Source organism: Lathyrus oleraceus, chromosome 7, assembly GCF_024323335.1.
Source record: "Lathyrus oleraceus cultivar Zhongwan6 chromosome 7, CAAS_Psat_ZW6_1.0, whole genome shotgun sequence".
Taxonomy (NCBI): Eukaryota; Viridiplantae; Streptophyta; class Magnoliopsida; order Fabales; family Fabaceae; genus Lathyrus; species Lathyrus oleraceus.
Genome location: NC_066585.1, coordinates 437,570,086 through 437,581,894, shown reverse-complemented (window position 1 = coordinate 437,581,894; position 11,809 = coordinate 437,570,086). Strand labels below are relative to the sequence as shown.

General features: G+C 33.7%; 1 protein-coding gene across 1 annotated transcript; it reads right to left on the bottom strand.

Moving 5' to 3' along the window:
• Positions 1 to 9,662: 9,662 nt before the first annotated feature.
• LOC127105097 (dirigent protein 23) lies at positions 9,663 to 10,339 on the bottom strand. Its single transcript, XM_051042261.1, has one exon. The coding sequence runs from the start codon at positions 10,323 to 10,325 to the stop codon at positions 9,792 to 9,794; it is 534 nt and encodes a 177-aa protein (XP_050898218.1). The 5' UTR covers positions 10,326 to 10,339; the 3' UTR covers positions 9,663 to 9,791.
• Positions 10,340 to 11,809: the final 1,470 nt, after the last annotated feature.

Here is an 11,809-nt window from a genome sequence, read left to right as displayed (position 1 = left end):
TTAAGGATAAAAACCTGTAGATCATGTTCTAAAAAGTTCCCAGAGTCTTAATTCCATCTATCGGATATTACAAGTTAAGATGACTAACTCATCGACCCATAATATTCTCAAGAGAAACTCGTCTGAGTGTAGTATCGCGTAACAACTGTTATCAAGTCTACACTTGAACAGTTTCCGCACTACGTCCTAAATAGGCCAAGATGGGTTAAATGTTCTAAGGTCCTCAGCTTCTCAGACCCAATTAGAAATAGTAATGCCTAACCACAAATACTTGTGTGACATGTCCAAATCCAAAGGAGTCTCCACTGAGCAGATGGATCTCAAGCCAACTTGTTAAGGACTACTCCATAAAACCTCAAAAACCCATTTAAATCTTGTCTGATTTTTAAAACAAAGCAAAACTAAAAATAAATTTGGTCCAAGACCACAAAAAATTCTAGAAAAATCAGAGGAATATTAAAATATTCTTTTGGGATTTTTAGGGTTCATAAATTGGCCATAAATAATTAAATTCATAAGCTATATAAAAGAAATAACAAAATAAATACATTTTAGCAATTAAAATACCAAAAATAGCAAACTAAATGGAAAATAAAAATAAAAATCATAAATAAAAAATAGACATAAATACCTTTCAGAAAATATTTTTTTTTAATATTTTTTGATAATTAAAAATATTTTTAATAAAATAAACAAGTAAAAGAAAATAGAAGAAAATAAATGACTAAAAACAAAGTTGGTCAAACATGTCCACATGGTATTCCGTGTCAAGCCAATCAAAACAGATCCAATCATTGGGTGGTAGAGGATAAATATAAGGTGAGCCAGTCAAATCGTGCCACATGGCCATGCAACATGAAAAGAAACTTCAAAACCCTCACCAAAATCGTGTTTCACGATTTTCAAGTTGGCTACTTCCAATCCATTTTCCCCCTTCATTTCTTAACAAAATAAAAAGTTGTAAACACCAAAGTTGTAGATCTCAGAGAGATCTACAACTTTGGTTTAGAAATGTTTTCAAAAGGATGAAAGATGGGAGAGAAATCTGGGCGAGAAGTTGACTAAAAAATCACTTTTTCACTTGAAATCATGTTTCACGAATTTCACTCAGGTAACTTCACTTCCATTTTTCTCCTTCGTTTCTTGATGAAATAAAAAGTTGTAAACACCAAAATTGTAGATCTCAAAGAGATCTAAAACTTTGGTTTAGAAATGTTTTCAAAAGGATGAATGATGAGAGAGAAATTTGCGAGAGAAGTTGGCTAAAAATCACTTTTCATCAAATAACTTCCAATCCAAAATCAGAAAATCAAGCAAGAATCAATGGAAAGTTTCAACATGAAAAATGTTATAAACAACATCAAGAACACATACAATAATTTCCAGATCTTGAAATGCCATGGTTAGGGTTTTGCAAGCTTACCAAGTGGAGAAAGAGTCCACTGTCCTCTTGTGCTTCCAAAATCAAAAGAAACCCATAAACTCTTGTAAATTCTTCTTCCTTTAACTTAAATAAAGAATTTTGATATTGAGAAATTCTAGAGAAAAAGCTTGATTCAAGAGGGAGAAAGATAAGACCAATTTGGTGATTTTTTGTGAAAGGGGAAGAGAGAGCTTGTGTGTTCTGAAATGGATGACTTGGCTTGTTTATATAGGCCCCCAAAGTGAGGGTAGAAGAGTCATTGCAAGCAAAGAGACGTTAAAGGGTATAAATGGAAGATAAGACCAAAATCAACTTGTTAAGCAAGGTTGTGTTTTGTTCACATTTGGCTAAGGGGTTTATGCGTTTTGGGAATCTCATAAGTGCAGTAGTACATGGGAAAAATATGGTACAAGTTAGTGGAGTGTGGAGAGAGAAATATCAAAGTTACCAATTTTGGCAAAAAGGAAGTTCTAAGTGTAAAATTGACCAAAATTATTGTATGGGTGCAAATAGAAGGCAATGTACTCTTATTAACGATCTAAATAGGTTATGGGCTTGATTTGAGTAAAAAAGAATGGCTACAATTTGAGAAAATGGAGTATATGCAAAACTAAGTTTTAGTAAATTCACAAAAACCACCCCTTGGTCTCATGGACATAACTTTCTCAATTTTGAGAGTTAGATCAACTTCTTGTACTTTTTGGAAAGGTATTGAGATTCCCTACAACTTTGATGTTAGGGGAAATTTGGTTTGAAACCTTTAAAGTCCCCAAAGGTGGCTTCGACAATGGCTGAATGGTGAAAATGACCCATAATTTTCAAAAGTGACCTATAATGTCTTACTCCATAACTCTCAAAATAAGCATTTTTTGGACATGGGACCACAATGACAAACTTGTAGGTCTTTTTCCCAGATTCCCAGGCATGTAAAGTTTGCAAATGTTTAATATAAAATGAGGAAGTTATGAATTTTACAAAATCAGCACTATGAAGTAACTTTTACACTTAGAAAAATTTCCATTTCACCAAGTTACTTCATGAACAACCAATTGTCCAATTATGTTGAAACATGATTTTTGACTTCAACTTTGACCAATTATCCTCTTAGTCAACAGTTGACTTTTGCTTAAATAATCAAATAATCAAGAATAAGTCACTAGACATCATATAATACCAACCAAGGGTCCATGATCCAAATTAGGATGCCCTAGTACACATACAAGACATTGAGAACCAAGTTGCTCAAGAAATTTGTCAGAAACAACCTTTGACCAAGAATTGACTTTTTCACTAATCAGGTCAAAATTCAACAATCATCCAATGTAATGCTTTGAGAAGTCCTGTGATGAATTCAATGGTCATACTTGATACCTTGGGCCATCAATTGATCAAATAAACCAATTCTTGATGAAAATTCAACTCAATTCTGAAAGGGGCCAAAACCCTAATTCTTGATCAAAAGGCTTAAGGGCCAAGTAATTGAAGTCACACCATGATTCCTCAAAGATTCTTGGGGAATTTCAAAAAGCCAATGATTTTGAATTAATAAGATACTCATGAGTATGAGGTCCCACACAACTTTCCTTGAAAACTTCCAACTTCAACTTGTAACGGGAAATTCATGATCATTAAGCTATTGACAAGCTAGGGATCAAATAACAAGAGTCGCCACCGTGCTTTTATTGTTTCCAAGGGAAAAGGGAAAAGTACGAACAAAATCCAAAAGTAAGAAGTTTTCAAATTAAAACTAATAAAAAGTCAGAGATCACAGGTAAGGGGGTTGGTTACACAAAGGGAAGGTGTTAGCACCCAAAGTGTAGGGAGCCCTTTTTGTGTGCATATGTATTTTGTACAAAGTGATGTTTACAAATATATAGAATGGGGGGATGAGAAAAGAATTCATTAATTATATTTTTGTGTTTGACAAGACCTTCGATCTTGTGCCTACGTACCAACATAAAAATGAGGGATCAAAACCTCGTAGTTCGTGCTACAAATTCCAAAATGGATGTATTGTTTTTTAACAAAAATTAAGTTTGAAAGGCACAAAGGCCTAAAAATGGTTTGAATGAGTTAGTTCTTTTTGGCTTTTTGAAAGTTTAAGTCAAGTATAGTTAAGTCTATTTACAAGTTTGATTTAATAAAAGAAGTTTGAAAATGCAATGGCATAAGGCCAAACTTTCTATCTTTTTTGCAAAAGTGGTCAAAGTTTAGAACAAAAGTAGTTCACACAAAGAAGATTTTGAAAAATGGAGGGAGAGATTTTTGAAATTAAAGAAATGGGGAGAAGATGAAGAGACTATCCTGTGTACAAAATTAAAAGTTTAGAGTTAAAAAGATCTGACCAGGTGGGTAGCAATCCAATAGACAAGAATGTCAATAGAAACCCAGAATTCCCTTGTACTTTTAGAATCAATCAACACACAAATGCACAATTATATTATCTTGAAGAGCAAGACATCAAATAAAGATGGCCACATCCAATCTTATCCATTCCATGATCTTCTCCAAAATAGCCCATGTAATAGATGAATTCCACAAGTCACAGGTTCAAAATAACATCTTCACAATGATCATGTTGCAGATGAATCTTAGAGAGGTCTTCAAAGATGTATCAGATGAGGTTCAAATTGCAAGCACTTGGTTTCTCAACAAGTTGGCATTGGCCAAGTCCTTTAGCATAGGAAGGTTGCCTAGATTCTAAGTCCATTTGTCCAAGATCAAGCCAACAGTCAACTCAAAAGTTTTTTAGGGTTTTTGTTATTATTATGTACATTAATGTTCAAAGACCACACAAACAAACAAAGTATACAAAAACAAAATATATCACACAATATGGTCCAAATGGACAAAGTGAAAATTGCATTAACATAAACAATTAGAATGATATGAACAATGGCAAATGAAATAGAGTGCTAAAAGTAAATGGCATTAAAGTAAAATCTTGAAATTAAAAGTTAGTAGTTAATAGGTTAGAAGTTAGTATTGTTTTGCTTTTGCTTTTCATTTCAAGACATTCTTTGGAGAAGACTCAACCCACTTATCACAAGCATAAATCCTTGAGCCAAAACATCTTCCAAAAGAAGGAAAGAAGGCCAAGTTTTCACACAATACCATGAAAGAGGGGAGACTTACAATCTCACTAACTAGAATACTTATGCCTTTTATGTCACAAATTTAGCGCTATGTTAAGCAATTGTAATTGGACTTATATAGAAGTCATAACTATTTGAGGCCGGGCAATAGAATTTTGGTGTTAATGCATGTTAGAGACATAGTATAATGGACTATGCTCATGAAACATACCACACATAGAAAGAATATGCAAAAGGTGTGGCCTAGTCTCATCCATACTCATGTCAATTTTTCAATCAACTAGCATTAGAACTTTGAGATGTCATAGGCCAAATGAAATGAATGAATGAAGAAATGGAACAAGATGAAGTGGGAGGGAAATGAATGAAAACACAAATTGGTCAAAGGAGGACTTTTACCAAATTAATATCATCCATTCATTTTGGAAGATGGAATGTACATTCCATCAATCCCCTAAATCCAATGATATTAATTTGACAAAGTCAAATTAACCTTGATCAAGGCCCAACAACAAGAGTTCAACATAAACAAGTCATCACAATTGGTCAACAAATTCATTTGGCATTTATTCAACCTCAGATTCAAGAGAATTTCTCAGGCTTATCCTTTGCAAAGTGAGGGTTGTAGATGGGGGATCAAAGCTGGCGCGAATGTGTGTTCAATTCTGAGCAATTGGAGCTCTACTTATAGTTGATTCAGTAGATATTTGCACACTTGAAATCACTTTCCAAATTTGGAAAAATGGCGATACATGGGTGCATGGGCGTGTATAGGCCCATGAGATCATTGCTACAAGTCCACAAATGAATATTGGATGGTCTGAATTGAGCTTGGATTGCAAGGCAAGTGTGCATTTGAATTTGAAGTTTGATCCTTGCCAAGTGATGTCACCATGTTCATGCCATGCGCAGCCTATGCATTCCTTATCCAAAATGAATGAATTTGAGCTCTTTGGAAAGGTGAGATCAAGAGGAACAACTTTCATGTTCAACACTTTTTAATTTGGAGCTTGGAACTTGAAGAAATTTGAGGTGGAAGTTTGGAAATTTTTGACATATCAAAATTTTTCTAAGTGTCAAGCCATATGTATCAATATTCCACCTTACTTAACTTTTTATATGAGCTTCAAATGAGAAACGTGTCTTCATCAAAGTTGTAGACCTCTCAATGAACTTAAAAATGGTCACCAATTTCATGTCATTTGGATTTAAAATGATAGATTTATGCATTTTTGAAGTTTGGAAAAATCACTTGATCAAAGGTATAGGTCAAAAGTGACCTATAATGTAACCTCATATCACATGCTCAAAAAAGTTGAATTAGCTCCCACTCCAAACATAAAAGTTGAAGTAGACACATTGAATATGATTGTGCAAATTTTAAATATTTCATCTCATAAAAATTGAACAAGTTATGGCCTTGGAAAGTTGACTTTCAAATTAGGGTTTAGACAAAATGACCTATAATGTTTCAACATAGAAAATGATTTTACAAGCAAAACTAGCTCTAGGTCTCAACACGAAAGTTGTTTGGAATGTCATTTATAGTAAGTTTTCTCTTTGAATCATTTCCATATGGTGAAAAGTGTAGGAGATAGGGTCTAGGGAGGCCCAGTTTTGATCAGATGAAAATTCATCTGGCCAACCACCATCAACCAACTTGCTAACCTTCAATTATCTTGACTTTATTGGCTCATGGTAGATCATATATGCATAAGATGATGAATTTTGAAGTGTCCCTTTAGAAATTTGATCAATTGATGAGATAGCTTGTTGGAGAAGTTACTCAAGATACCCAGTCAAACTAGGGTTTCCAAGGCAAATCACCCTCAAACTCTTGAAGAAAACTTGATCAATATAACGTGTAGAGAAATTTGGGACTCAGATATGATGCTCATAACCATTCTTGAATTAATTTTTGGCTGTGCTCTTTGTTCTTGAGGGTCTCAAACCCTAGATGTGAACTTGATGAATAAATGGAATCATGCCCTTCCTACAAAATAGTTAGACAAATGCAAAGACATACTTTTGGTATTTTGGTTAGTGAAATGATAAAATACAAGTATGATATAATCACAAAGTGCTTGGTGATCTCTCCCAAAACAAACCCAATGAAAGAGGGGCAAGGAGGATGCCAAGGTATGATCCCAATGCTAATGCTTATGATGAAATTGCATGAGGGATCTTAGGGTCAAAATTGGGGTCTTACACAACTGGTGATCACAAGCTCTAGAAATCCTTGGTCTCACACATAAGTACCAATGTAAATGCAATGTATGAGAAGCAATAAGCATATGATGGTTGAAAAGCAAGTGAGCAAATTTTGGGGTGCAACAATTATCAATAGTAGCATCGACCAGAATAATCGTGTTGTTTGCATATTGAAGATTGGAGACCACTATGTCCGGGGAACCTACTCTAATACCTGATAAAATATGCAATTATATCGCCTTAGAAATCAGGCCTTTCAGGCGTTCTGCTACCAAGAGAAAAAGGAAGGGAGCTAGGGGGTCGCCTTGCTTCATCCCCCTTTGGATACTAATCTTTTGGGTTGGGAAACCATTAACTAAGACCACAAAAATACTAGAAAACATAGAAGATCTAATCCAACTCCTCTACTTACCATTAAACCCAAATCTGAAAAGCATATAGTCAAGAAAATACCAGCTAACAGAATCATAGGATTTCTCAAAATCAACTTTTCATAGGAGATAATATTTCTTGATACTCTTGAAAAGATCCACAAGTTCATTCACAACAACCACCCATCCACTAAGAGCCTACCTTTGAGGAAGGAAGACTGGTTAGAGGAGATGAGCCTATCCATAACACTAGGAAGCCTAGAAACCAAGACATTGGAAATAATCTTATATAGAGACCCAACCAAATAAATGGGTATGAAATCCCCTAATTGAGAAGGGGAATCCACCTTTGGAATCAACGTGACAAAGAAAGAGGAAACATTATGGGGGAGAGTAGAAAAATGATGAAACTGAGAAAACATCACACCTAGGTCATCTCTGAGGAGGGTCCAAAACCTCTTGAAAAAGGAAAAGTTGAATCCATCAGGTCCAGGAGTCTTGTTGATGTTGCAAAGAGAAACCGCTCGATCGATCTCAAAAAAGAGGAAGGCGCAGTAAGGTTAACATTATCCTCTTAAGAGATAGAGCATAAGGAGGCCTCATATAACTGAGAATGATCGTCATAGGGTTCTCTAAAGTGATTATAAAGATGATCGACCACAACTTGACAAATCTTAGAGACCCCTTCAACCCAATCATCCCCAACCTTGAGAGATAAGATAACATTCCTTATGTTCTTGCTCTAAATACAGGCTTGAAAAAAAGCTTGTATTGACATCTCCTTCGTTGAACCACTTAGCTCTAGATCTCTGGATAAGATAGGAATCCTTGGCCGGGAGAAGGAACCAAAGGTCCATGGAAGCCTTACTCCTCACATCCACCTCCTCCTCAGAGATACCGCCCTGCTTAACTCTCAAATCAAGAGTACTCATCACCTCCCTAAGAGACTCAATCTGGGAATATAGATGTTAAACACTCGATGGTTCCAAACTTTCAAGGCTCTTTGAGTTTCTCTTTAAGGACAAAGGTTTTCCATCCATAGGACAGAGAGCTAGACCAAATATCAAAGACCACATCAGGTAACTGAGGGTGGGTGAGCTAATGGTTATTGAACCAGAAAGGCTTAGGACCCCAGAACTAGTTGGAATACCTAAGAATGAACGGACAATGATTAGATACATCTCTAGGAAGAACCTACTGGGAAATAGTTACCCACATCTCCCGCCAATCATCAGAGATAATAATCCAATCAAGACGACCAACAATCCTACCATTAATTTAGAACCAAGTGAATCTCATACCTAAAAACGGAAGATCCCAAAGCTCCATCAAGAAGATGAAATTACTAAACTCAACACAGAGAAAATCTAGAGCCCATTGCTCAGAGGAGTCACCTCTAACCCTCTCAGAAGGGGAACAAATATAATTAAAATCACCCAGGACACACCATACATTCCCCTAAATGGAGGCCCTTATAAGAAGTAAGTATCTCCAAAGATCCATCTTCTCTCTAGTGCTGCATTTGGAGCAGATATTAAATACCACACACTTAATCTTGGTGCCCCACCACTCCAATCAAACCCCAAGGTAATCAGGACCCACAAAGGAGAACAAGTAAGACCTTTTTTAGCTGCACCAAATAGAAAGAAGGCCCGCACTACTGCCATTTGCACCGTGATAGGACTTGTAAGCTTCAAATTATTGTGAGAATAAGTCCCAGAAAAGCTACCAGACGAAAAGATTAATTTTGACCTTTCCTTAACCAATGATATGTCATGCTGAGTAGGTACACTCTGACCAAGTGAAAAATAGTCACTTCACTGTTTAAGGTTGTTAAGACAACGACATGACAAAGTGGCATGTGTTCTAACCAATTGGAGAAAGACAATCATTCGCCTATCGTTATTTGTCCTCTCAGTATCGTCCCCGGATAGCTCCCCACCTACCATACAAGAGGTAGGCAATAAGGACATGCCACGTGGAAAACATTGTCCCCTCTCATGCAAAGTTCATACATCTTCTTCTTCCTCGTTGATTTCTCCTGAAACTACACCATTTTGGCCGTTTCTTCACCAAAAGAACCCGAATGACCATTATATTCATCAGAGAAAAAACTTCACCGGCTAGGTCGTCCAACATAACCATAATTAAGCTTTCATTATCCACAAAAACTGGGACCGTTGGTGAAGGGAGAACTATAATGGCACTAAGAAGATATTTCCCCAAGCCGAGTATAACATCGTCTCAACCTGATCCTTGACCTCCATATCTATAAGAGGTCCAAGTTCCATAGTAACAAGGACTCTTCCAACTTCATGTTTTTCTAACTATCGAGTGCCACATGTTTTTTTAAGTTAATCAAATGGTTGATGTATTAGCTACATGGTTTAAATTTGCTTAATAATTTTGTTATTTTTTTATGTTGTCCTTAGATTTACATGCTTTGCCTTCTTAGCCAACAGAATTGTCTTGTGTTTATTTAAGTTTACAATTTTTGTATTTGTTTTTTAGGGTAGTCCCTCATCAGTAAAAAAAGATAAACTAAAGAAATAGGAAATAAACTAAAGAAATAATACTAACATGAACATAAAAATGTTCACATTGTTCCCTTTATAATTTTTATTTATCAGTACAATGTAAAGTTTGTATGACAACATACATCCATTAACCATATGATAATATATAATTCTCTTAAGGTATTTCTAAAGTTAAAGTCAAACGAATTACCGATTGATTATTTGAGCCATCAAAAGATATAGTTTCAAACACAATAAATCCTCTTGCAAATCGAAATCTTCCTGTCCCAGACACAACACTGAGCTCTCTTAAATTCTCACGTTGACGACCAATACCTTGAATTTCTAAAGTACTTCCAGCATATTGCGCATTGTTAAACACAATTGACAAAATTATGTTCACATTTGCACCATCTTGAGAACTTACTATAATTACACCTTGAGCTCTTCCAACTTGAGTCGAAGTTGGACTCGGAGTTAATGTAACAGGATCATCAACTGCAAATATTGTTCCAAATGTATTGTAGGACCAATCTTTGTCCTTGATGCCGATAACCGGCGAAACAGTTGCATTAGGTCCTTTTCCGACATCTTGCATGTAGAACACTAAGGTTGATCGATTTGGTTGACTATAAGCAATGTTGATGGTTATCAAAAGTAACATTGAGAAGAATATGATTTTGATAGGGTTTTGTAATGTTGGTGCCATTTTTTTTTTTTGGAATAATATTGATGAGGAATGTGTATGAACTTGATTTGTAAAATAGGATGGTATTTATAGATGTGATTAGACAAAGAAATTATACCTAAAGAAAGACTTGATTATTTTTTAATGTTAAAAAATATGTTTATTCTTTTAAAGAATGGTAAAATAAATTTCATTTAAATTATTTTGAGCAATTTAAATGTGACTATATTTAAAAATAAAACAAAATATTATTCTAGAAGAGTATTATTATTATAAGTGTTGTACATACGGAAAATTACTAAAGAAATAAATATTACAATAAAATTATTAAAAAAATTGGGAAAAATATCATATACAAATTTTTTATTGAATATTGCATCTTATAGTCATTTTATTATATTTAATTATTTTTAAAATTAATATAATCTTTAGATTAATTTTGACTAATGAATATTTGCTGTAATGACACCCTACGTTTTTTATTGTACTGTGTCTAAGAATTCTCTTTAAAAAATATTTAATGCTGACGTGGTATAGTTAAAGAAAAGAGGTTAAGATTTCAATCTTTACTCAACAAATTCTAATCTTATTTCACGTTAATCACGTGAAAAGCAACAAAAAAGCATGAACAATATAATTTATATTACTTGTATGCACACATGAAATGTGTTTCATTTAATGATTGAAGACATCACTCACATGAAATGTGTTTCATTTATCATTGAAACAAGATTATCTAGAAATTAATAAATAAATTATTATTTTTGAAAAACTCCACCACACGTTTATTTTGAATAATATAATAAAAAATTTAAAAAAGATTATCTAGAAAATTAATAAGAATGTTATTTACATATAATAACAATTATCAAAATAAGGTGGTATGAAGGATGACCACCAACACAATCGTTTGATTATCTAGGCCTTTAAAAATATAATTATTTTATTTAATTAAAAATATAATTATTTTATTTAATTAAAAAAATTAAGGGTAATGCTAACTTGTGCCCTAATGGCACAAGTTAAGAACTAAAAAAAGTAATGTTTGGTTGGAAATTATATATTGATTTTAATAAAAATATAAAATTAATTTTTTAATTGCTTTTTCCAATACAAATTTTCTATAAGTAGGTTTCGTATCTTGTTCATATGCACAAGTTAACATTATCCAAAAATTAAATCAAAATTGAATAATTTTATTAAAATATTATTATATTTTTTAAAGAAAAAATTCAATAAAAGGTTTGTATGTACACAAAATTTAGTCACAAGCATACACATAAATGAAAAATGAAAGAGAAAAAGATGTAAATAATAAATGAGATTAATTACTATATATTATCAGTGTAAAAAGTTTTACACCGTCGGTTCATCACCATCACCCGTTTGTATTACTTTATAGATTTTTAAAATAAAAGTCAAACTTCTTTTAATATCCAACGTCTATAATTAACTGATGGTGTAAAATTCTTTTACACTGACAGTGTATTTCAATTAATCTCATA

What these genes read in the sequence shown, in the direction of transcription:
- LOC127105097 (XM_051042261.1), bottom strand. Translation starts at nt 10,325, where the DNA reads ATGGCACCAACATTACAAAACCCTATCAAAATCATATTCTTCTCAATG.